Here is a 26744-nt window from a genome sequence, read left to right on the forward strand (position 1 = left end):
ATTAGGAAAAGTAATCAAATTTCAAGTTGAAAAAAGATCATTCCGGGGCTTCTCTCTGCTGTTAATAGTGGCGTGTAATTTTTGTCCCTTAAGACAACACAAGGGTTAAAGATTGTTTTATAGTTAATATGTACTTTTTTTGTCATTATATACAATCATTAAAAAATTAATAATAATGCAAAATTGACGACTAAAAAAATTACTTATGAAAACTTGTTTAGCACAATTCGTGTTTCCGACCCAGTGTTTACTTTTTCGAAGGAGGTTTCTTAGCTCCCCCCTTAGCACCTCCTTTTGCACCTCCTCCTTTCTCCCCTTCTCTACTCTTCTTCCCTTTTTCTTCACTTGCTTCTCCTTTCTTTCCTCCCCCTTTTTCCCCTTTTTCTCCCTTTTCCCCTTTTTTGTTAGCAGATCCCTCCTTTTCATCATCCTTTCCCTCCTTGGCACCCTTTCCCTCTTTCTTCTCCTTGGTCTTCTTCCCCTCCTTTTCATCATCCTTTCCCTCCTTGGCACCCTTTCCCTCTTTCTTCTCCTTGGTCTTCTTCCCCCCCTTTTCACCGTCCACTTTTCCCGAGACTGTTGTCACCTCTTCTTTTTTCTCCACAACTACAGCTGGAGGAAGGACAAACAAGCACAAGGGGAAACAATCACTTGGAGGCCGCGACAACAACGTTTGTTATCATCAAGATCCCTTCCTGCAATAATATGTGGTGAGCAAAATAGAGAATCCAGGCAAAGTGGGTCATAGTATTGTAATGAATGTGCATCTGTCTCTCTACATTCTAATGAACGCAGCCTATTTATTTCTTCTAATGTGGTTTCATAAGTGTACTCGGCTGGTTGGGAAACAAATTATGGGGATTTGAAATCGACAAATATTTGATGAATGAAAATGTCAATCTACCAGAAGGCTGTGGAGGACTATAGGCATGCTGCCCTCCATTGATAATGACAAACATCCCAATCCAGATGGCCTCTACTGCACAACATCAAAATAACCATGTTTGTTCTATGCAATGAGTTTTGTTTGCTCCACCTCTGAGAACGAACTGAAATGTAAGGTGAACACAAGTCAAGGAATGAGACTTTACTGCAAAGCAAATAGATCTATAAACATGTGGAAATCATTGAGAATCCAGCATATCCATACACATGTATGTGGATATCTTTTTATTTTTCTAAGGCAAACATCATTTGGAGATAAAGGTTTACATGCAATCAGTTACAACCAAGCATTTCAAACAGCATTAAGACCGAGACTGTGTGCGTGTCTTGCAACATCCCCTCCAGGCATGAGAGGACTTCTACAATGAGAATTTCAACAGCTCCCACTTGTCACAATCGAGAGCTGTGAGGATTTCCTCCCCATGCCTCCCTTCCTCCCCTCCATGACACCCATGGTGAACCCCTCAGTGTGCTAGTTTCTGCTCTAGGGAGAACCACTGCTGAGAGGGAGATGGTACTACACTGCTTTTTACCACACCTTCTTAGTACAGTTGCAGGGGCAGACATCTGTAGACACTAAATAGACCAGGCGGGCAAGGGAACTGCTTCTAGGGAAGCAGGGGTGATTGTCTTTTATACATCACCACTAGAGCAGTGGTTCCCAACTCCCGTCCACCAGTACCCCCAATAGCATACATTTTTTTGTTGTAGCCCCGGACAAGCTCGCCTGATTCAACTCGTTGAGGGCTTGTTGATTAGTTGACAAGTTGTCTGGAGCTACAACAAAAAAAATGGGTGCTGTTGAGGGTAATGAAACACACACAAGAACAGGAGTTGGGAAACATTGCACTAGAGAGTGTAGACATAACCCTTTTGGGTAACGCTCCACATCAAGTGTCTCTATTAATTATGTGTTGATACTGTACCTTACATGGGTACAGGGTAGAGTAAGTACACTGTTCAATTCGGACTAGAAATTATTATCTGTAATACCCATCTGTGGAATGTGTAACACACGTCATTTTAGATTCATGAACACACTCAAACGAATTGCCGCCTCCTCTCACCCCAGAAGTATTGCTTTAGATTTCAGATGAATGAACTACAAAATCCGTCAAATTGCGCAAACAGTCAAATACAATCCACTGTGTGTACCCTGCACCCAAATGTTCAGTTCCACTGTACCAGCCGATGTAATTACCGTGTAAATAGAGTCAAGCCACTTGATGTCAATTGTGACCACTTTATCGTCCTCCATCCCGCTGTGACCGTCCCAAGGCTACGACTCCTCTCGCTGATGGTGTTATTTTCTCAATCCGAGAAGACACACACTCACACAAAACACACTCTCTGGTGGTGATGTTCAGTCCGTCGGAGGCTGAGGTGCAACATGCACACGCTCACACGCCTGACCCCTCCTGACCCCTCTTGGCAACCAGAATAACCCTCAGAATTAGTATTTTATTAGGCTTCCCCCCCATTAGCTACTGCTAAAGCAGCAGCTACTCTTCCTGGGGTCCACAGAAAACAAAAAACATGACATAGTACAGAACATTAGTAGACAAGTACATCACAAGGACGGAACGACATACATTTGAAATACAGTAAGTATACACGCTTTCATACATGCGTGGCCTCATAATCATGTTGTTCATAGACGCTACTAAATCCAAGTGGAACACACAACAACTAAAATAGAAATGCAATAACAAGGAGATGCATTGAAAATAGGCTTGACACTTTTAGCTAAATTCCCCTGACATGAATATGGCAAACTTTGTTTCTATAGATACGGCCGCCCCGTAATGGGTATCCTGGAGTAAAGTAGAGACTTTTTACACCTGCGTTGGGTTTCCTGGGGTAACATGTCATCTCTCCCAGATGACCCTACACCTCTGCGTGGCACTAAGATGTGTAAGTAATGTGTGCGCGTGGATCTGTGACTATGCATGTGTGCCTGCGTGCGTTTGTCCTTGTGCACGTGTATGCGTGTGTGTCCGTCCTTCCTGCATCTCTCCTACTGTATAGGGAAAGGTGTGCGGAAGTGAGAAGGTTGCATCGGTGGACCCTGTCTGACAGCATGCCCCAGGAGGCTCTTGAGCCACCGGAGAACTGACACAACTCAGAGCAATGACAGATGATCAACGTGTGCTGGAACGATGTCTACTTTTCATTTTAATAGCTTTATCCATGTGGCAAAGAATGGGGGGTGGGAAGTTGCACTACGTCCCTAGTCCTCGCCCTCAGCGTTGCCTCCTGTCCGGTATTTGCTCTACCATCTCCTGCGAATGTCAAATGTTCTCACAGACGTTATCTTTCTCATGATCACTTCTATCCAGGCTGTCTGAAACAACGTTGGTTTTTAGGTCATGTAGGTAAAAGTGGTGAGTAAAACGTCTGCGGGTGACGTTATGTCAGTGCTCTCAGAGACACTTTGTTGTGGATGAATTATTCGGGTTAAACATTGTGGTCAATGCCCAGAATGGAATCTTATTGATCAGGAGATGCAATAACCACAAGTATATAGTAATAACTCATTCATATTATAGTAATAACTGTTTCTAACTGACTATTTTCTCAATAATGTTGGATTATATGGCCAGGAAATTTGCATACACTCTCTGCACAAATACTTGTACATAGCTATCGGGTCAGGCGTTACAGAGTTGCATATTTTAAATGGCATACTTCACTCATTACTTAATTAGTGGAAGGCGGCCCTGGAACACTTACTATTTGCTGGAGAACTCACTATCTCTTGTGGATGAATCCAGGGGTAAACAGCTGTGTGGGGTTCATGAGTCTCCACGATTATAAAACATATCTGTTTATCCTTTTCCTTTATAAATGGCAGACACCCTCTTTCTCCTTCACTCCCTTTCGCTCTCTCCACTCTCTCTCTCCCTTTAACCTCTCTCCACTCTCTCTCTCCCTTTCGCTCTCTCCCTTTCGCTCTCTCTCCCTTTCGCTCTCTCTCCAGTCTCTCTCTCCCTTTCGCTCTCTCCAGTCTCTCTCTCCCTTTAACCTCTCCACTCTCTCTCCCTTTCGCTCTCTCCAGTCTCTCTCTCCCTTTCGCTCTCTCTCCCTTTCGCTCTCTCTCCCTTTCGCTCTCTCTCCCTTTCGCTCTCTCCAGTCTCTCTCTCCCTTTCGCTCTCTCTCCCTTTCGCTCTCTCTCCCTTTCGCTCTCTCCAGTCTCTCTCTCCCTTTAACCTCTCCACTCTCTCTCTCCCTTTCGCTCTCTCCCTTTCGCTCTCTCTCCAGTCTCTCTCTCCCTTTCGCTCTCTCCAGTCTCTCTCTCCCTTTCGCTCTCTCCCTTTCGCTCTCTCTCCCTTTGACCTCTCCACTCTCTCTCTCCCTTTCGCTCTCTCCCTTTCGCTCTCTCTCCACTCTCTCTCTCCCTTTCGCTCTCTCCACTCTCTCTCTCCCTTTAACCTCTCCACTCTCTCTCCCTTTCGCTCTCTCCCTTTCGCTCTCTCTCCCTTTCGCTCTCTCTCCCTTTCGCTCTCTCTCCAGTCTCTCTCTCCCTTTCGCTCTCTCCAGTCTCCCTCTCCCTTTCGCTCTCTCTCCAGTCTCTCTCTCCCTTTCGCTCTCTCCAGTCTCCCTCTCCCTTTCGCTCTCTCTCCCTTTCGCTCTCTCTCGCTCTCAGCACATGGTTGATACTTATAAGTTCACGGCAGAGGTTTTGCTGCGGAAATAAATGCATATTAACCCCAGTATCCCCTGATGCTGCATTATAATATACAGAGATGGATGTGAGATTATGTACTCTTTCACATAGGTTATGATTTCTCTAATGGATTAAGCTTGTCTCTGACTGACACGCTCATTATGGTCGTAATCCACAATACACAGTCAGTCCCAAAATACATTTTATCCATAATGATTGTAAAATAATAATACAGTCCCCTCCTGTACTCCCTGTTCACCCATGACTACATGGCCAGGCACGACTCCAACACCATCATTAAGTTTGCCGACGACACAACAGTGGTCACCGACAATGATGAGACAGCCTGTAGGGAGGAGGTCAGAGACCTGGCCTTGTGGTGCCAGAATAACAACCTCTCCCTCAACGTGATCAAGACAAAGGAGAGGATTGTGGACTACAGGAAAAGGAGGACCGAGCACGCCCCCATTCTAATTGACTGGGCTGTAGTGGAGCAGGTTGAGAGCTTTACGTTCCTTGGTGTCCACATCACCAACAAACTATTATGGTCTAAACACACCAAGACAGTCGTGAAAAGGGCACGACAAAGCCTATTCCCCCACAGGAGACTGAAAAGATTTGGCATGGGTCTCAGATCCTCAAAATGTTATACAGCTGCACCATCGAGAGCATCCTGGCAGGTTGCATCACTGCTTGGGAAGGCAACTGCTCGGTCTCCGACCGCAAGGCACTGCAGAGGGTAGTGCGTATGGCCCAGTACATCACTGGGGCCAAGTTTTCTGCCATCCAGGACCTCTAAACCAGGAGGTGTCAGAGGAAGGCCCTAAAAATGGTCAAAGACTCCAGCCATTCTAGTCATATACTGTTCTCTCTGCTATAGCACGGCAAGTGGTAGCTGAGCACCAAGTCTAGGTCCAAAAGGCTTCTACCCCAAAGCCATAAGACTCCTGAACAGCATTGCCCCCTCCCCCCCTCCCCTATTTTACGCTGCTGCAAATCTCTGATTATTATCTATGCATAGTCACTTTAACTCTACCTACATGTACATGTTACCTCAATTACCTTGACTAACCTGTACCCTTGTACATTGACGCTGTACCGGTACCCCCTGTATATAGCCTCCACATTGACTCTGTACCGGTACCCCCTGTATATAGCCTCCACATTGACTCTGTACCGGTACCCCCTGTATATAGCCTCCACATTGACTCTGTACCTGTACCCCCTGTATATAGCCTCCACATTGACTCTGTACCGGTACCCCCTGTATATAGCCTCCACATTGACTCTGTACCGGTACCCCCTGTATATAGCCTCCACATTGACTCTGTACCGGTACCCCCTGTATATAGCCTCCACATTGACTCTGTACCGGTACCCCTGTATATAGCCTCCACATTGACTCTGTACCGGTACCCCCTGTATATAGCCTCCACATTGACTCTGTACCGGTACCCCTGTATATAGCCTCCACATTGACGCTGTACCGGTACCCCTGTATATAGCCTCCACATTGACTCTGTACCGGTACCCCCTGTATATAGCCTCCACATTGACTTTGTACCGGTACCCCTGTATATAGCCTCCACATTGACTTTGTACCGGTACCCCCTGTATATAGCCTCCACATTGACTCTGTACCGGTACCCCCTGTATATAGCCTCCACATTGACTCTGTATCGGTACCCCCTGTATATAGCATCCACATTGACTATGTACCGGTACCCCCTGTATATAGCCTCCACATTGACTCTGTATCGGTACCCCCTGTATATAGCCTCCACATTGACTCTGTATCGGTACCCCCTGTATATAGCCTCCACATTGACTCTGTACCGGTACCCCCTGTATATAGCCTCCACATTGACTCTGTACCGGTACCCCCTGTATATAGCCTCCACATTGACTCTGTACCGGTACCCCCTGTATATAGCCTCCACATTGACTCTGTACCGGTACCCCTGTATATAGCCTCCACATTGACTCTGTATCGGTACCCCTGTATATAGCCTCCACATTGACTCTGTACCGGTACCCCCTGTATATAGCCTCCACATTGACTCTGTACCGGTACCCCTGTATATAGCCTCCACATTGACTCTGTATCGGTACCCCCTGTATATAGCCTCCACATTGACTCTGTACCGGTACCCCTGAATATAGCCTCCACATTGACTCTGTACCGGTACCCCTGTATATAGCCTCCACATTGACTCTGTACCGTACCCCTGTATATAGCCTCCACATTGACTCTGTATCGGTACCCCTGTATATAGCCTCCACATTGACTCTGTATCGGTACCCCCTGTATATAGCCTCCACATTGACTCTGTACCGGTACCCCCTGTATATAGCCTCCACATTGACTCTGTATCGGTACCCCCTGTATATAGCCTCCACATTGACTCTGTATCGGTACCCCCTGTATATAGCCTCCACATTGACTCTGTATCGGTACCCCTGTATATAGCCTCCACATTGACTCTGTATCGGTACCCCCTGTATATAGCCTCCACATTGACTCTGTATCGGTACCCCCTGTATATAGCCTCCACATTGACTCTGTATCGGTACCCCCTGTATATAGCCTCGCTACTGTTATTTTTACCGCTGCTCTTTAACTATTTATTTACATTTTTTACTCATCTATTTTTTTTTTTACTTAACACTTGTTTTTCTTAAAACTGCATTGTTGATTAAGGGCTTGTAAGTAAGCATTTTCACTGTAAGGTTTACACCTGTTGTATTCGGCGCATGTGACAAATCAAATTTGATTTGATTTGATATTCCAGACCTATGTATGTCCACGTAAGCCTGTGTGATACTTCAAGAGGACAGATGGTATGGACAGAAACACACCCACCTGGATCAGACAGAAAGACAGAGATAAATGACAAGTACAGTATGTCAGTGACCCCCAACCTTAGACGTGGATGAACTTGACATGGTGTGCAGGCATTTCCCCCCCCCCCCCCCCATACTAAAACATGCGATTCAACTAATAATTAAGACATTGTTGGTGCAAGGTTGAGAAAGAAAAGCCTGTGTACCTTGTAGCTCTCCAGGACCAGGGTTGGTTGTCATGGGTGTTACTGTATAAGCTTACATAAAAGATCATAGATGTATTTATACAAAACCAAGATTACAGATTGAGTCAGAGAAGGAGAAAGAGAGAAATGAATAAACAACGAGTGACAGTCGTAGGCATGCAACATCAACGTCAGAAGCCTTAAGATTCATCTCTACTTTTTCATCATCCACATTTGCAGTTCTGTGTCCAATGTACAATCAATGTATTATCGACAAGGACGAGTATATCAACAAAAAGCATTTGAAGTATGTAACACATGCAAATATTACTCTTCAGCAGGCAACATTCTCCACAATGTCAATGCCATTCTTTCTAGGAAATAGCGATGAACGCTGATCTATTAAGTTAACTATTGTATTCAACTATTCAATGCTTTTCTGTGATTTACTGAATCCTGAGCTGCATGTTCCAATGTTCACTCTAGTGGATAGCCCTCTTTGTCAGAATATAAATAGGAATGTGGAGAGAGGGAAGGTGAGAAGAGATACGAAAGAGAAGAAGGAGGGAGGTAATCCAGTCTCAGGCTGAGTGAGGGGGAGAGGAGAAGGAGGGAGGAATGTCATCCCGTCTCGGGCTGAGTGAGGGGGCCAGTGAGCTCCTCCTCCTCTCTCACCACTGGGAGCTGGCTGCTGCTGGCGCTGCGAGCCTGGACCTGCTCAGAGACCGTCGAGAGGGACACAGTGTCCGGGAGAGCTGGAGGGACAGGATGAAGAGGAAGAGGGGGAGGGGGTGGAGGGTACAAAGAGGTCAGGGAGGAGAGAGAGGGGAGGAAAATAGGGAGGATGAAGAGGGAGGTGGAAGAAGAGGAAGGAAAGGGAATACCTCAATGAAGAGAGGATGAAAGAAAGGGTTTGGAGAGGAAGGTGCAGGTCAAAGGGAAGGGATAGGGTTGGAAGATGAAAGATTGAAGGAGGATGAAGTCAAAGAGAAGGCATGAAAGTTAGAACCGTTGAAAAGGAAGAGACCGACACTGACATAGAGGCCCTATAATTAAAGCTATACTGTAAAGCCAATGGAAGTTTAGATATCCTATATTCCTGTGGTCTGCTGTAGCTCAGTTGGTAGAGCATGGTGCTTGCAACATCAGGATAGTTGGATCGATTTCCGGGACCACCCGCGCCAACGAGCACTGCGTTGCTAAAATAGAAGTCAGTTCTATTTGTGACACTTAACGAGGTGCAAGTCCTGCCTCTCCCATCTCCTCATTGGTTTATAGAAGCAGATACCCACGTGGGTGATTGAAAGAAGAACAGGGTGGTTGTGGTAATTCACCTTATTATGAAAGTTAGATGCCAATAGCCATATAAAGTCCAAAGAAGAAAAAGCCTGGAAGGAGGAGAGATGACTAGAAACAATTCGGTTGACCGTTTTATGTGTGGATTAATTGTCGGAGTAGAGGACCTTGTGCATTTCAGGTAAAATAACAACTCAACATTTATATCCCAGGACAAATTAACTAGCAACAACAAGCTAGCTAAATAGGACAAATTAGCTAGCAACTGCAAGCTATCTAGTTAAATTGCCATAAATGTTTAATGCTTTTCGACATGTCCCCAAATTAATATAATTGGTTCAGAGTTTGTTTTGATATTTCAACCTGTGTGTCGTGATCACATTTGGTGTGTAGGGACAAAATCCATTTGCGCATGATGCCGCACGCGCACATCCGGTCTGGGCATGGTATAAGTCGCTTTAGACAAATGTGTGTGCTAAATGGCATATATTATTTATGCACAGTGTACAAAACATTAGAAACACCTTGGTAGTATTCCACTGGCCCATTTTGACTCCAATGCTTCCCACTGTTGTGTCAAGTTGGCTGGATGTCCTTTGGGTGGTGGACCATTCTTGATACACACAGGAAACCCAGCAGCATTGCAGTTCTTGACACACTCAAACTGGTACAAACTGATCAATTATTTGTCTTGCCCATTCACCCTCTGAATGGCACACACAATAAACAATCCATATCTCAATTGTCTCAAAGTCTAAATATCCTTATTTAACCTGTCTCCTCCCCTTCATCTACACTGATTGAAGTGGATTCAACATGTGACATCAATAAGGGATCAGAGATTTCACCTGGACTCACAGTGTCAGTCTATGTCTATGGAAAGAGAATGTGTTCCTAATTTTTTGTACACTCAGAGTATAATTTATTGTATTTTACCAGAGAGGTTTTTTTTTTATCACCCTGTGAGGACAAAACTATTTATTTGAGTATGTAGACTCAATCTACATCTTCAATCATATAAGACAGGGAAATATGCCACCTTAAACTAATTCAAAACACTGGTTGCATCCAGTGTCAGACAAAGATCTGTGTTATCCGTCGGAAATAAGAGAAAAATATATCTTAGCTCTGCATGGTTAGAGTGTGATGATCCATTAGCATAATGTGATGAAATCTGAGAGAAAAATTCAAACTAATGAATACAAAAGCTGTCAGGCGCCCATTCATGTTAAAACCGTGTCAAGCCACTATTGATCTCCTGCTTTATCAAAAGGCCTAGCAGGTGACATTTCATCAATAGCATATAAAACTCGCCCAGCAGTTCCCTGTCTACTCTCCTTTGAAAAACTCTCTGAAATCAAACACAGGGTAGTTCTTAAGAGTAGAGTAAGTAAATAAAAGGTGCACACATCTCTAGTTGAGGTGCTTACTAATGGAAGGTAAATGTTACAAATTAAAAAATAAGTCTCACTTTAATCTAGCCTTGCTGTGGATTTTAAAAGTGCTAAAGTTCATAGGACGTTGAGAGTAGGGACTTTTGTCATAGGGAGTAGGGATGTCCTAAAATGTACACCACACCAAGGTCCTAGGGACTTTTGTCATAGGGAGTAGGGATGTCCTAAAATGTACACCACACCAAGGTCCTAGGGACTTTTGTCATAGGGAGTAGGGATGTCCTAAAATGTGCATCACACTGTTGTTGAGGTAGAGAGGGTCTGAGAAGTGCATCACTTACCTCCTGGGATCTCTGTGAGCTCGTTGAGAGGAGGCACAGTCTCCAGTGTGTTGGCGTAGTCCTTAGCTGCTACTCTCTGAGCATGTCGCGCCTCAATCTCCTTCTTCGTCCTGGGGATACGGCATTTGAAGATGCAGCATAGGGTGATGACTTGCAAATGGAGAAGGTGGGCGAGAAAGAGAGAGATAAAAGAAAAATGTATTTCCCATGTGGAATATTATTTGCTTGTATCTGAAGTACAAATGGATATGTAATTGAACTAGACACTACTGTCACAACGCTGTCACATAACAGTTTTACAGCTATTAGCATTTACAGTGGGCTACAAAGTACTTGGACAGTGAACCATATTTTTGTGTTGCTTTGGCTCTGTACTCCAGCACTTTGGATTTTAAATGATACAATGACTATGAGGTTAAAGTGCAACTATCAGCTTTAATTTTGAGGTATGTTCATCCATATCGGGTGAACCGTTTGTGTTTAGTCCCTTCATTTGAAGGGGCCAAAAATATTGGGACAAATTCACTTAGTCAAAAGTGAAGTATCTGGTCCCACGTTCTTAGCCCGTAATGATTACATCAAGGTTGTGTCTCTACAAACTTGTTGGATGCATGTGCTGTTTGTTTTGGTTGTGTTTCAGATTATTTTGTGCCCAATAGAAATGCATGTTAAATAATGTATTGTGCCATTTTGGAGTCACTTTTATTGTGAATAAGAATAGAAAATGTTTCTAAACACTTCTACATTCATGTGGATGCTACCATGTTTACGGATAATCCTGAATGAATTGTGAATAATGATGAGTGAGAAGGTTACAGCTGCACAAATATCACCCCCCCCCCCAAAAAAAAAATGCCAACCTCCCATGTAACTGTAATGGTGAGAGGTTAGCATGTCTTCGGGGTATGATATTTGTGCGTCTAACTTTCTCACTCATCATTGTTCACGATTCATTTAGGACTATCATTTCAAATCCAAAGTTCTGGAGTACAGAGCCAAAACAACAATGAAAGAAAATGGTCACTGTCCCAATACTTTTGGAATTCACTGTATATTACTGTATAGTGACACTTCAATATCAGATATTATCAGACTACTTTCCTTTTTGTTGATTCGGTCTCTGTCATGACATGGTTTAGTTATTACTGTTTAGATGTCCGATGAGTTATGACTAAAATAGCATGTCATTTTTGTCTTGTGTACTGTTGTCCTCCTCCTCCCCTTATTGAACCATGCATCATGTGGTCGATAAAACAAACATAAACCGACAACACCATGACCATTTGGAGCCCTACCTCACAATAACCATCATGACAATTCAGCAAATTATATGCATTTCCATGTAATCATGCGATCTATCTGTTCGGTATGCAAACTAGTTGGACTATGCAGACAAATTGCTGAGCCGAAGCATTGTACCTTGACTGACGGACTAATTTGTACATTCATTTTTACTAATGTGATTTATATAAATAGAATTGGTCGATGGAGGATTGATGTGAAAATCCTAGGCATTTGTATATTTATGTAAATATTCATTTCATAAATAGTGTTGAATGTCTGGCAGGTATACTACTATGACAGGTTTAGAGAAATACTTACTGATTGCTAGAATAAACATTGAGAAGATACCAATGACTTGCCATAACCGCAGTCCCCAGAATACGACTGTTTCTGAAGTGACTGGGTCTGGCTTCTTTGGGGGATCTGTCGGTAAAAGCTGTAGGAGGGGAAAAAAAGAGACAATATTTGCATGAGTACATTATCGTGTCATCTAGACAGGTACTCTTCAAATCACTCTGCTGTTTGATAGTCTTCACGACAGTTAGTTAAATGCTATTTGGACCAATACTGATGCAAATATCAATCTGATTGAGAGAATAATATTCTTCTTCTCCGCTCAGTTTCTGAAGAGACACACGATGGCAAGACAATTGGAGGAAAGGCAGAGGTGTAAAAGACAAATTGATGTCACTGTAAGGATATGGAAAAACCATGAGACAGGGAAGAAGGGCTTGGCTTGGGATTAAACCCTGACATAGAGGATTTCGTGGATCACGCAGAATGTGAAACATGCCAAGTCGGGTCTTATCACTCATGATGTCTTAGTCCTCTGAATATGTCAGTCAACCTGAGGACACTAGTGGGGGAGTGCTACCACCTTAAGCCTAAAAAAAATGAACTTAAATCTGCCTCAAAAACCATCTCAACAATGGAGAACAATGGGTTGAAATGGAAAGAGGACTGTCTGGAAAAAAAGATAAAGGGACAACAAAACAACAGCATTTTAACTGAGCAAGAACATAAAAGCACAAAATAGACCGATCTCTTTGAACACTAGACACGGTCTCCTGTCTTGTTCCCAATTTGAATTGTTACGTCGACTCTTTCACCTTTTTCATAACTTTGGCTGAGAAGCTGGTAATACAATGCTGGAATGTCACGGGATGCTGCGAAATACCGCAAGAACATAATACAAAACGAAATAATTGTCTCACTGAGTAAATGGCAATGATCTAGGAAAATGAATCACACATCATGGCACAAAGAGTGAAGGTTAAAAAAAGGGAAGACTTTAATGAATATTGTCTACCCCACACATATAGATGTTTGATCTTCATTTGACCCGTTTTGTTGCAGGAGTAAAATGATCTTGTAGAAGGAGGATTTGATTATTCAACGAAAAAGTGAACATTTCCAACAAGGACATTTGTTTTGATAGGCTACAGTAGGCTATAGTTTAGGTGTGAGAGGGAGAGGGAGAGAAAGAGACTTGCAGTTTTTTGTTTGTGAATTTATGTAAATCATGAGGCTCATTTAAATTTCCCAGGGATGATTTAAATCATGTTGACTGGGGTTTCGTACTGTAGGTCAAACTACTCATACACAGTCCAAGACGCATTATGTAGAAGCTATAAATATTAAACAACAAGACATTAATGAAGATAGATAAGACAGCAACGCTCTCAGATCTGCCTCAACGTTTGTAGCCCACATCCTTGACATCACAATTAGACTACAATCCGAGGTTTATGCTGTATTATTAAGAATCATAATTTTGATGAATTCAAAGCCCTGGTGTTAAGCCTTAGAGACCCCATGCAGTCTTTTTATTTTATTTTTTAAATCATCACTAATACATTTCAAATAAATCACTGTGTGTGTATTTATTTCATCAAATCCAACATTTCATGGATCTGAGGACCCATGACAAATATTTTCAGTCTCCTGTGAGGGAATAGGTTTTGTCTTTCCCTCTTCACGGCTGTCTTGGTGTGCTTGGACCATGTTAGTTTGTTGGTGATGTGGACACCAAGGAACTTGAAGCGGTCAACCTGCTCCACTACAGGCCCCGTCAATGAGAATGGGGGCATGCTGGTTCATCCTTTTCCTGTAGTCCACGATAATCTCCTTTGCATTGATCACGATGAGGGAGAGGTTGTTGTCCTTGTCTCTGACCAAGCAGTCATGAGTGAACAGGGAGTACAGAAGGGGACTGAGCATGCACCACTGAGGGTTTCCCGTGTTGAGGATCAGTGTGGCGGATGTGTTGTTAGATGCCCTTACCACCTGGGTGTGGCCCGTCACGAAGTCCAGGATCCAGTTGCAGAGAGAGGTGTTTAGTCCGAGGGTCATTAGCTCAGTGATGAGCTTTGAGGGCACTATGGTGTTGAACACTGAGCTGTAGTTAATGAATAGCATTCTCACATTGGTGTTCAGTTACAGTTGAAGTCGGAAGTTTACATACACTTAAGATGGAGTCATTAAAACTCGGTTTTCAACCACTCCACAAATATATTGTTAACCAACTATAATTTTGGCAAGTCGGTTAGGACATCTACTTCGTGCATGACACAAGTCATTTTTCCAATAATTGTTTACAGACAGATTCTTTCACTTATAATCCACTATATCACAATTGCAGTGGGTCAAAAGTGTACATCCACTAAGTTGACTGTGCATTTAAGCAGCTTGGAAAATTCCAGAAAATTATGTCATGGCTTTAGAAGCTTCTCATAGGCTAATTGACATAATTTGAGTCAATTAGAGCTGTACCTGTGGATGTATTTCAAGGCCTACCTTCAAACTCAGTGCCTCTTTGCTTGACATCATGGGAAAATCCAAAGAAGTTAAGAAGACTTTAAGCTTGTCTCTCAATTTAAAAAAATGTGTCAATACTTTGCCCCTTGATTACCAGCAAAAAAAGCGTTACATGGTCGCTGCCCATATCATTGTATAATGCAGAAAATACACAAGAGTTCAGGGGCCTTGCTTTAACAAAGTTAACCATTTTCACTGTAGTGTCCAAAACGTCTTTCAAGCTGTCAGGCATTCCCTTGGCAGCAAGAGCTATTGATTTTATTAGTCACTCTCACTCATTTTAACATGGCAAAAGTCATGGCAAAATATGTAGAATTTCAGGAAATTTGCTTTACAACTGCAAACAAATGATCTCCACCCCATGGCAAAATGTGTAGAATTGTAGGTAATTAATTGTAAAACTGCATTTTCTTCACTCCACCGTCAAGAGGGGGACCACTAAAATGTTTTGCCAGCGCGGTGGGTGGGCCCCCCAACAAAATCTAACCTAGGGCCCCCAAAAGGCTAGGGCCAGCCCTGGAGGTATCCTTCCTGGTGCTCCTCTATCACGCCTTGTTTTGAAGGAACAACAAGCAGGGGATTAATCTAGCAGCCCCATAGTTCATGCGTACAGATCAATATATGATGGGTCAGGATACGGACACTTATTAAGTTTCCTGTCGTTGTAAACAATCCCACAGAACAATACATCTGGGAAGAGGGCCAAACAAAACTTGTGCATTAGTCAAGATGACTTTCAAGCAAATGGGGCTTTTATGTGAAATATTAGATAGCTATTTATTTTTTGAAAATCAGAGTGCAATAATTGAAACATTCACAGAAGGATATCCTTTCAGCAAAAACAATTTCTATAGATTTTATTTCAGTGCAATTTGATTGAACTTGGCAAGGAGGATTCAAGTGTCTGTGCTTTTCCAATAACAATCCAAATGGAATATTACAGTAAACCATTTGACCAGTGCAATGTCATGTAACGGTCATAAAAACCAGATGGGAACAATGTAAAACTTCGACCTTATCAAAACATTGATTGACTATCGTCCTGTGGCGTTAACTTCCGTCGGTGTGAAGTGCCTTGAGCACTCTCACGTCTCCGGTCTCGTGGATGGAGCCATTGGACCCAATACAGTTTGTATACAGGAAGAACAGATTAGTCGGCGATGCAGTACCGACGGTTTTGTGCAGTGCCGTGAAACACCTGGAGAGGCCTCATTCTTATGTGTGCATCCTTTTCCTTGACTTCTCTGCTTTTAAAGCTGCATGCAGCCTCACCTTTTCTGTGACACTCTCCCACCTACAGGTGGACCCCAGTACTACCTTGTGGGATCTGGACTTCCTGCTGAACAGGGTGCAGTATGTCAAGTTCAACAACACAACATCCCTTCTTCTTTGTACATCTACCGGTTCCCCCCAAGGAACTATCATCTCTCCAGTGCTATTCTTCATATTCACCAATGACCTGAGAGGCTCCGACAGGGATTGCTTGGCAGTGAAATATGCAGATGACACCTCCCTTGTCAACGGCTCAGATAACACACGTTACCAAACAGAAGTAAACAGGGTTCATCACTGGTGCCATGACAACTACCTCACACTCGACATCAACAAAAGAAAATAACTGGTCATTGATTTCTAGAGGACGGGAGACCCAGTGAGCCACCTAGTCCTGGGTGGTGAAGAAGTAGAGAGAATGGGGAGTTTGAAGTACCTGGGAACCATCATGAACAGCAAACTCTCTTTTAATGGCAACGCTCAGAACATCAATAAAAATGGCAACAATGATTGTATCTCCTCTTGGTTGATCTATTTCTCTCTCCCCCTCTCTCTCTCTAGAGGATAGAGGAAACTTGCTGAATGGTCAAAGAAATCATAGTCAAAGCTTTTCTTTTGGGCTTTTTATAGAAAAATAAGTTGTGGATGCTTTGCTAGCAATAGACAACAAGAAATCCACAGGGGCTGACCAACAGGGGCTGACCAACAGGGGCTGACCAACAGGGGCTGACCAATTGGATCCTGGTCTGCTTAAGTGTGCAGCGGATAGGAAATATTCCAAAAGTATGGAAATCAGCTCTTGTCCTGCCACTCCATAAGGGTGGGGATAGTAGTGATGTAGTAATAATTGTCGCCCCATTAGAAGGTTTCCTTGTCTAGCTAAGATTCTAGAATCCTTGGTAAATGTACAACTTTGCTCTTTTTTATCAGAGAAATGTATTTTGAATGTAAGCCAATCAGGGTTTAGGCCTGGGCATAGAACTAGTACAGCAACCACTTTAGTTGTTAATGATCTGATCAATGCTTTAGACACTCAAATTAAATGTGCTGCTTTGTTTGTGGACCTTTTGATACTGTTGATCATGCTATGTTATTGAATAAGTTGTCCTCGATAGGTCTGAGCTCTGACGCCTGTTGATGGTTTCATGACTATCTTAGTGACAGAACTCACGCCATCGTGATTGATGGGGTTCAGTCTGAATTTCTTGAAGTGCTTAAAAGTGTACCACAGGGGTCGATTTTGGGACCTGTTCTCTTCACTATTTATATAAACACCATTGGTCAATCTGTTAAAAAATGTCAACTTTATCTGTATGCGGATGATGCTATTATGTCGGCTATTGCTCCGACTGTTGATCTGGCTGTCTTAAAACTACCGTCAGATTTTATAGCTGTGCAGGAATTCCTTGCTGATTTAAAACTTGTGTTTAACATGGGCAACACAAAATACATGTTTTTAAACTCTTGTAAGAATGTTCCAGATGAGCTACATGTTCACTCAATAGATGGTTCTCCAATTGAAGGTGTTTCCGCATATACAGTGGGGCAGTTGGGATACTCATAACTGCATCTGATATCAAAATGCTGGCTGGACTTCGCTAAAGACCCGTAGGTAGATCTCTACATTACTCCCTTTTTTTACAAGGCCCTACTTCATAAGCTTTCATGTTATCTAACTTTTCTGTTGAAGCATAGACACCTGAGTTGCCTAACCCGTTCACAGGACTGGGTCTCCACCGAGCTAGCTAAATCTACTTTTAGTTTTAATACACTGTATTGTTGGAACAAAATTCCAACAAAATTCAAAAGTAATATTCTGGTGTCGGATTAGGGTATTGATTGGCAAATTATTTGTAGAGGAATGTACATTTTACATACACCTTCGCCAAATACATTTAAACTCAGTTTTTCACAAATCCTGACATTTAATCCCAGTAAAAATTCCCTGTCGTGGGTCAGTTAGGATCACCACTTTATTGCAAGAATGTGAAATGTCAGAGTAATAGTAGAGAGAATGATTTATTTAAGCTTTTATTTCTTTCATCACATTCCCAGTGGCTCAGAAGTTACATACACTCAATTATTATTTGGTAGCATTGCCTTTAAATTGTTTAACTTGGGTCAAACATTTTGGGTAGCCTTCCACACGCTTCCCACAATAAGTTAGGTGAATTTTGTCCCATTCCTCCTGACAGAGCTGGTGTAATGGCTGGAGTCAGGTTTGTAGGCCTCCTTGCTCACACATGCTTTTTCAGTTCTGCCCACAAATTTTCTATATAATTGAGGTCAGGGCTTTGTGATGGCCACTCCAATACTTTGACTTTGTTGTCCTTAAGCCATTTTGCCCCAACTTTGGAAGTATGCTTGGGGTCATTGTCCATTTGGAAGACCCATTTGTGACCAAGCTTTAACTTCCTGACTGATGTCTTGAGATGTTGCTTCAATATATCCAATAATTTTCCATCATCATGTCATCTATTTTGTGAAGTGCACCAGCAAAACACCCCCATAACATGATGCTGCCACCCCCATGCTTCACAGTTGAGATGGTGCTCTTCGGCTTGCAAGCCTCCCCCTTATTCCTCCAAACATAACAATGGTCATTATGGCCAAACAGTTCTATTTTTGTTTCATCAGACCAGAGGACATTTCTCCAGAAAGTACGATCTTTGTCCCCATGTGCAGTTGCAATCCGTAGTCTGGCTTTTTTTATGGCGGTTTTGGAGCAGTGGCTTCTTCCTTGCTGAGCGGCCTTTCAGGTTATGTTGTTATAGGACTCGTTTTACTGTGGACATAGATACCTGTTTCCTTCAGTATCTTCACAAGGTCCTTTGCTGTTGTTCTGGGATTGATTTGTACTTTTCGCACCAAAGTATGTCCACCTCTAGGAGACAGAACGCGTCTCCTTCCTTTGCGGTATGACGGCTGCGTGGTCCCATGGTGTTTATACTTGCGTACTATTGTTTGTACAGATGAACATGGTACCTTCAGGCATTTGGAAATTGCTCCCAATGATGAACCAGACTTGTGGAGGTCTACAATTTATTTTCTGAGGTCTTCGCTGATTTCTTTGGATTTTCCCATGATGTCAAGCAAAGAGGCACTGAGTTTGAAGGTAGGCCTTGAACTACATCCACAGGTACACCTTCAATTGACTCAAATGATGTCAATTAGCCTATCAGAAGCTTCTAATGTTCTGGAATTTTCCAAGCTGTTTAAAGGCACAGTCAACTTAGTGTATGTAAACTTCTGACCCACTGGAATTGTGATACAGTGAAATATAAGTGAAAAAATCTGTCTGCGTCATGTGTTAGTTGGGCAAAGGTGAGAACGGAGTCAGGCGCAAAACACAGAACTGAGTAAAATAACGTACTTTTAAAAATAAATCCTCGCAGTGATCACAAAGCCTAACACAACAGACTAACACAGAACCGGGAACAATCACACACAAAAGATAATGAAAACCAGAGGGTTAAATAGGGAAATAATAGTAATGTAATGGGAACCAGGTGTGTACAATCAAGACATTACAAATGGAAAAAGAAACGTGGATCGGTGGCAGCTAGAAAGCCGGTGACGACAACCGCCGAACGAACAAGGAGAGGCACCGACTTCGGCAGAAGTCGTGACAGTCTGTAAACAATTGTTGGAAAAATGACTTGTGTCATGCACAAAGTAGATGTCCTAACCGACTTGCCAAAACTATAGTTTGTTCACAAGAAATTTGTGGAGCGATTGAAAAACGAGTTTTAATGACTCTAATCACATTCTTGGGACGTTGTGTTATGGAGGTTTTTGTCAAATTCCCGGTTTGGTCCCCTGGAGGTTTATTTCACGTGATGGTCTCAGGTGTCCCAAACCATGATAAGTAAAGTAAGGAAATGGTATGGGATTTTAAGGTAAGTGGTATGCTGTTCAGCTAGAATTGTGTAAAAAATCTTTAATAAATTACAATATGATTACATTTGACACGATCACTATTGACCCCACCTAGGATTTAAACTCACAACCTCTGGATTTAGGGGAATGCGGATCTTTCTACACGCTACAAAGTCTGTAAAAGTCCCCTACACATTCATTACCTATAACATATCTCTGCATATAGCAAAAGAGTGCCATCTGCACTTCTATTTAAGTTACAAGTTAATATGGCAAAAATCTATTTGATTTAATTGACTTCTTTCAGCTATTTGAGTTTGGGTTTTCAGTATAGTTGTCTGTTGTTGGTGGGACATATTATTCTGTTTTACTGTTGCCCCTGAATCACTGCGATAAATATACTTTTTTCTACAGTGTATTTTTTACAGAGCTGAGATTTACTTTGAAGTCCAAAGTGTAGGAATAGGTCTACAGGTGAAATCAGTCACTGATACAGACATGGTGGCGTAGCAGGAAGATCGGAATGCCGTGAACCAAGAGGTTGAGAGTTCAAATCCCAGGTTACATAATAATTTATGCATGAATGAACAAACTGTAATCATGTCAAATATGTAAGTTGAAAACACTTTGTTAAAAGCACTTGGTGTCGGTGTCCCTTGCATTGCCTGAAGACAAAGAGCTGTATCTGGATCAGTGGTTCACCAATCAGTACCATGACCCAACATTCCAAAAAATGTCCGTGGGACCAACTGGGAACTAGACAAAACCTCCAACGGACCATGAGATTATGTCTCTATACCAAGTCCCTCATGTGTAAAGACCTATCCAATGACCTCACTGTCACCATCCCACTTCTGACACCAATGTAGTGAATTTGGGTTAGCTTCGACTTGGACTAGAACCCAATGCCAGTGACTGTCAAGCTAACACCTTAATCGTTAAGCCAACAGGTTGCTAGGTGTTGGGTTAAGGTTGTTTCAATACGAATGCAATGGGTACTTTAATACAATTATTGTGAATACTCATATTAATCTAATAGTTCGATTAATTAAAATGTTGACATGCTTTGCAAGAAGAACGATTTCCCTTTAATTCCTGTTTACATGGACACATCTGAAATCAGGCTTCCCGATGGGAATTTGATCAATTCAGAAAATCGGCAATCAAAATAAATGTTCTACCACAGCAGCCATGTAGTCGGACATTATGTGAAAACTATTTCTAATATGCATACTGTCAGTTTTTCCAAACTTCACTTCTGCCAAAAAGGGAGACTTGCGCTGCTGGTACAAGCACATGTGCAGATCAAATACACCGCTGGAGCTCCGATCAGGGGGTTTATACATCCTTGCAATTTGAAAGATTACCTCGATTATGACCTTATGCCGATTACGATAAGCAGAGTACGGTCTTCACATGACTAAAGCCATAATCAGTTTAACTCTCAACTACTAACATATTTTACATACATGGATTTTTTTATTTGATTTTTGGGGTCAAAATTATCACAGGAGGCCTCCCGGGTGGCGCAGTGGTCTAGGGCACTGCATCGCAGCGCCAGCTGTGCCACTAGAGACTCTGGGTTCGTGACCAGGCTCTGTCGCAGCCGGCTGAGACCAGGAGGTCCGTGGGGCGACGCACAATCAGCCTAGCATCGTCCGGGTTAAGGAGGGCTTGGCCGGTAGGGATATCCTTGTCTCATCACGCACCAGCGACCCCTGTGGCGGGCTGGGTGCAGTGTGCGCTAACCAAGGTAGCCAGGTGCACGGTGTTTCCTCCAACACATTGGTGCAGCTGGGTTGGATGCGCGCTGTGTTATGAAGCAGTGCGGCTTGGATGGGTTGTGTTTCGGAGGACGCATGGCTTTCGACCTTCATCTCTACCGAGCCCGTAAGCGAGTTGTAGCGATGAGACAAGATAGTAATTACTAACAATTGGATACAACGAAATTGGGGAGAAAAGGGAGTAAAAAAAATGTACAATTTAAAATGATCACAGTTGGTAAACTGCGATAATTTTGACCCCAAAAAGAAAGAAAAAAATCTTATCAAAACATCATTAAGCATGTAAATAATGTTATCTGAAAGAAAAATGTTAGAAAACCGTATGTTATTTTAGCAAAATGACAGTTAATGTTGATACCAGGTAAAACAAAATATAATTTCCCCCTCATATAATGTGCATCTTCTTTTCAAAGTACAATCCACATTAGTACTAAAATCCAGATTTAATAACATAATTTGATTGTTGTATTATCATATTTATGTGGTAAACACGACTGCCATTTAAAGGGGCAGTACACCAAAATGTTCAATATACTTCATTTTATCGACAAAAAGGGATTCATCCATTGGTGAAGACAATGACCAAAAATATGGCTTAGTTGTCTTTATTTACTTACCCCACAGTAAGTAAGTAAATGAGCATTAGCATTGCTGCAAGTGAAACAACGGGAGGGGTAGGGCCTAGGCAGGAGGCTTAAAAAAGCATCAACAAGCATGCCCAAAATACCATAAGTTGCACATATATAATATAAGAGGTTGGGTATTATTGTTATTTTCCATAGAATAACTATTTTACGGAGAATGCACACCAATACAGCACTGCTGTATGTGTACTTTCAGAGGTTATGTCACGCCCTGACCTATTTTGGTTTGGTCATGGTGTGAGTTGGGGTGGGTATTATACGTTCTATTATTTGTATTTCTATGTTTTTGGCCGGGTAGGGTTCTCAATCAGGGACAGCTGTCTATCATTGTCTCTGATTGAGAACCATACTTAGGTAGCCATTTTTCCCACCTGCCTTTGTGGGAGGTTAACTTTGTTTGTAGCACATAGGCTTAAGCGTCACGGTTGTTTTGTAGTGTTTATTGTTTTTGTCGGTGTATTCATCTAAATAAACTACTATGCACGCTCACCACGCTGCACCTTGGTCTACTTCTTTTGACGGTTAGTTCTATTGACAGGTTAGCTGGTTTCTGTATTTCTGTAGGTTAGCTGGTTTCTGTTTAACCAAGTAGTTATACCACTGACTGACATTTCTGAGCTGTTTTGACTGCAACTACGCATATATCTAAGGTCATTTTGAGTTCATACATGCTCATACCTGGTTATAACCAGTTAAAGACGAGTGTTCCATCTGTGCAGGTGATCTGTCTATCAGGTCGAGATCACTCCAATTGGTCCCCTTCCACCCACTGGATTCAAATAAATACTTAAAAAAATATTTGCCCAAGAATAAATAATTTTTATAGAGTACACACCAATACAGCTCTCTGTGTAGATTTGAGAGCTTACCTGAGTTCTGTGTTGCAGTTCTATCAAGTAGTTATACCATTGGCAGACTTTGTATACCATTGGCAGATTTCTATATGCACAAAAATAAGGTAATTAGATGTTCTTTTTTTTACACAGTTACACATATGGTATAGAAAAATACAATCTTAGGCAAGTACATGGGGAGCTGTATCTGTGCAGATGATCTGTCTATCTAGTGGAAATGACTGATACAGGTCCCCCTCCACCCTCTGGTGGTATGGATAAGTTGTTATCATGTCTCCAGAGAGAACTAGATTCAAATAAAGGTCCAATATCAAATTAGTATAGGCAGAATGAGGTGTTTTTGACTGGGGTCAACATGACCCCAAAGTCCATATTGATACAGTAAAATTAAACAATGATTTGAATTTATTAAAAACAAGTGGGAATTGACAAAGTCATGAAAAATTCGAAGAATTTAATTAACCACTTTTGGGCTATACGATTAAAAATATCCCTATGGGGTCAAAATGACCCCAGTTGGTAGTTTGAGGGTTAATATTGAATTATTAGTGTGCATGTAAACATACTTAATGGGGCCCCAGTCAAACTCTCCTGGGCAGCGTACATGTTTTTTTTTTAACTTTTTTTTTCTTGCCATGAGGTTTGTAGGTCAACTACTAAAAGACCATTGCCTTGATGTATTGTAAGAAAATTGTTATTCTTGGAATTGTAATGTTTCTCAGTGTTTTTTGGTATGCTGTCTCTCATTTACTGTGTGACAGACAGGGGTGGTCCCGAAAAGGCACAGAATTAATACAGGGCACTACTTTTGACAAAAGCTCGTCTACGCTGTATTCCATACATATTGTACTACTTTTAACTAGGGCTCTTGGGCTCTGTACAGAGAATAGGGTGCCATTTCTGACACAGCCAGGGCTGAGTGTCAGCCAGGGCTGTTGGGAGGTGTGTGATTGGCTTTTGTGAGTCAGCATGTTAAAAAGATGCCATGGGTCTGACCTTGGCTGACTTCTCACCAAATCTCCACATTTCAGTGTACTGTATCAGTATGTCCTCCATCTGCCAAGGCCATCAGGGGCATAGGGTGTTGTTGCCAAAAAACAAAAACAAATCACGCATTTTTGACTAAGATGGTTTGCAGCCTGATATGACTTTACTCTCAAGTGTAATGGCACTTTAGCAGGGGGGGGGGTAATAAGTTGGCCCAGGGGACAGGAGATTGTAACTCTGCTGCCGTTAATACAAAGTAGTGAATTCGTAGTAGTTCACAATGATTATGTAATACTTAATGTCCTCACTCGCTCTCCTATTTTATGTGTTGGGATTAGTGGATAAGCCAGAACTTTGGTAAACATATTCAAACAGCTCAGATCCAGTGAGGGAGTTGACTCTGGCTGAAGCTTGCAGTTGCTATGGTTGTTGAAGTTTCGAGACACATAGGCTTAGTTGAGATAATTCTGTCCTGATACAAATGTTCAAACCGAACCAGATGTCTTTCGTCAAGCAAGTACACGTCACAAAGGTCAAATAGGGGGATGATTATGTTTGTCCTGTTTCATTGCATGTACAAGTGGGAAACCTGTACATGTGTGAGATGGAATTGTTTGGTTTTTTGCATATCCCAACTCCCTCTGAGAGTGGGTTCACATCCAGGTGATCAGTCATTATTGATGGCAGCCCTGGAGAAATTAGGGTTAAGTGCCTTGCTCAAGGCCAGATCGACAGATTTTTCACCTTGTCGCCTCAGGGATTCAAACTAGCCATGTGTATGCCATTTCTCTTTCTCTGTAATTTATCTAAATAAAAATAATCTATCTCCCAAGATTGTCCATTACTTAACTCCCTCTCAGAAACATAATGAACTCTCCCTCCTAAGTCAAATTGAGATATATTCTTTTTAACAATCTGAAAATAAGACAACCCAGAAACTATACTGGAACCCACAATTCCAGTAATTGCTTTCAAAGACAATTATTATAGATCTTTGTTCCAATTTCTTTACTGCAATCAACCGCTCCCCCCATCATTCAGCTTATGACATGTATTTTATTGCAGTCCATGAATCAGCTTTTCCTACTGGATCTGTCACTCCTATATAAAACCCTCTGCTGAAATCTTCTGAAATCAACATCTGAATATTAGAAGCTGTGATAAGTTTCCTGAATTCATTTATCATTTGAAGCAAAGTCCGGGATATACTGTGCATCAATATCCAAGGTGCACTTTCTCACCTGAGGATTTCATCACTAAACGCCCACAAACTTTCAATGTTGCTGACCCTGCTGGTGCAGCATATTAACACAGAAACGATTCAGTCTCATCTTTCTCTCTTACTAATACTAATACTAATTTCTCTCTTACTAATTGTGAGTCTGGGTATCTGTCAGAGAGAACAGTGCATGTGTTGTGACTATTTCCAGACAGATGTTTCTGAAACTTTCATGTCTATTCTCTGATCTAGCATGGAATACTGCTGCTTGTTTTGTACAACACCCTGTACGCAGTACAACATGAGGTCTCACATCTCAAAACAATGCATTAGCGCTCTTAAGAGGCTGCCACTGTATTTCATTTCTGACACCGGGGATTATGGCATTGCGCCTGGCATCCGAAAATACAAATGGCGGCACATGGTGATCATTACATCTGCACATGCTGTAACAACCCGTCCATGCTACTCTGGGAAGAACACTACACCATAAAATATTGAGCTACTACACATGACTATTGTCTATGGGGCTGCTCAACACCATAGCTCTATAGCGAATAAGCCCCATTTATTAATCACATGAAAACAAGCAACCATCCTTTAAACAGTGGAGGGAACAAGTGGGACAGACACCCACACCTCCGTAAGCAGGAACCCGATGATGAGCCTCTGTGGACAGAGACCTGTATGAACGAACGCGTTCTTACCTCTGGATCCGGGACCTGGGAGAGCACAGCGGAGATGCAGAAAGAGAGCAGAGCTGCCCCCAAGCCCAGCAATGCCGGCTGGGGAGAGGAACACGAAGAAGGCCGTTCCCCGACTGCCATTCTTTCCCCCTTACTTTCTCCCTGCAGGCTACAGCTCCCTGCCCCCTCTCTCCTCTCCTCTGCCTGACTGGCTGGGTGGCTGGGCTGGGTGGCTGTGCCGTAGGCTACCCTGGACAGGACCACAATGGCCCTGGGTGATTGATGGTCAGTGAGGGCTGCTGGCGGGGACAGGGGGCGTCCTCTCTCCTCTCATCTGGTGCACTGCCTCTGCCTCCTCTACCCTGTTGTCTTCCCTCCCAACACAGAGCACCGTACACCACTAAATACATCACACCATCTTCCTGTAGGCAATTCCACTAGCCAGCCACTTCAGTCAGGGTCATTAATTAATTAATAGGACTGGTGTAGTTTACAGCCCATTCTGGAAAGGGAGGTAGGTAGGTTATAGCACTGCTCTGTGTGGGGGATGGGAGGGAGCTGCCTGCTTGTGAGGGCAGTGGCTTGTGTAGGACGGTCAAGGGAACATAGAGCGGTGAATGACAATCTTTCAGTTATATTGTCCTTG

The 26744-nt window shown here is 42.6% G+C and overlaps 1 protein-coding gene across 2 annotated transcripts; it reads right to left on the reverse strand.

Moving 5' to 3' along the window:
* On the reverse strand, positions 1-26467 carry LOC115101760 (transmembrane inner ear expressed protein). 2 transcript variants are annotated; one of them, XM_029621225.2, is made up of 4 exons: positions 26120-26467; positions 12275-12392; positions 10673-10822; positions 1-612 (listed from the first exon to the last, which is right to left on the reverse strand). In XM_029621225.2, exons 1-4 carry the CDS (start codon positions 26237-26239, stop codon positions 248-250), a joined length of 753 nt encoding a protein of 250 aa, XP_029477085.1. In that variant the 5' UTR covers positions 26240-26467; the 3' UTR covers positions 1-247. The 2 variants fall into 2 exon arrangements, with proteins under 2 accessions (XP_029477085.1, XP_029477086.1); XM_029621226.2 differs by lacking the exon at positions 1-612 and adding an exon at positions 7612-8396.
* Between the last annotated feature and the right edge of the window lie 277 nt (positions 26468-26744).

Source organism: Oncorhynchus nerka, linkage group LG20, assembly GCF_034236695.1.
Source record: "Oncorhynchus nerka isolate Pitt River linkage group LG20, Oner_Uvic_2.0, whole genome shotgun sequence".
NCBI classification, from domain to species: domain Eukaryota; kingdom Metazoa; phylum Chordata; class Actinopteri; order Salmoniformes; family Salmonidae; genus Oncorhynchus; species Oncorhynchus nerka.

Coding starts and splice junctions, on each gene's coding strand:
- LOC115101760 (XM_029621225.2), bottom strand. CDS start 26,239: ATGGCAGTCGGGGAACGGCCTTCTTCGTGTTCCTCTCCCCAGCCGGCA. Junction 12,393..26,119: donor CCCAGGTCCCGGATCCAGAG/GTAAGAACGCGT, acceptor CCCCTCCTACAG/CTTTTACCGACAGATCCCCC. Junction 10,823..12,274: donor AATGTTTATTCTAGCAATCA/GTAAGTATTTCT, acceptor TCCATTTGCAAG/TCATCACCCTATGCTGCATC.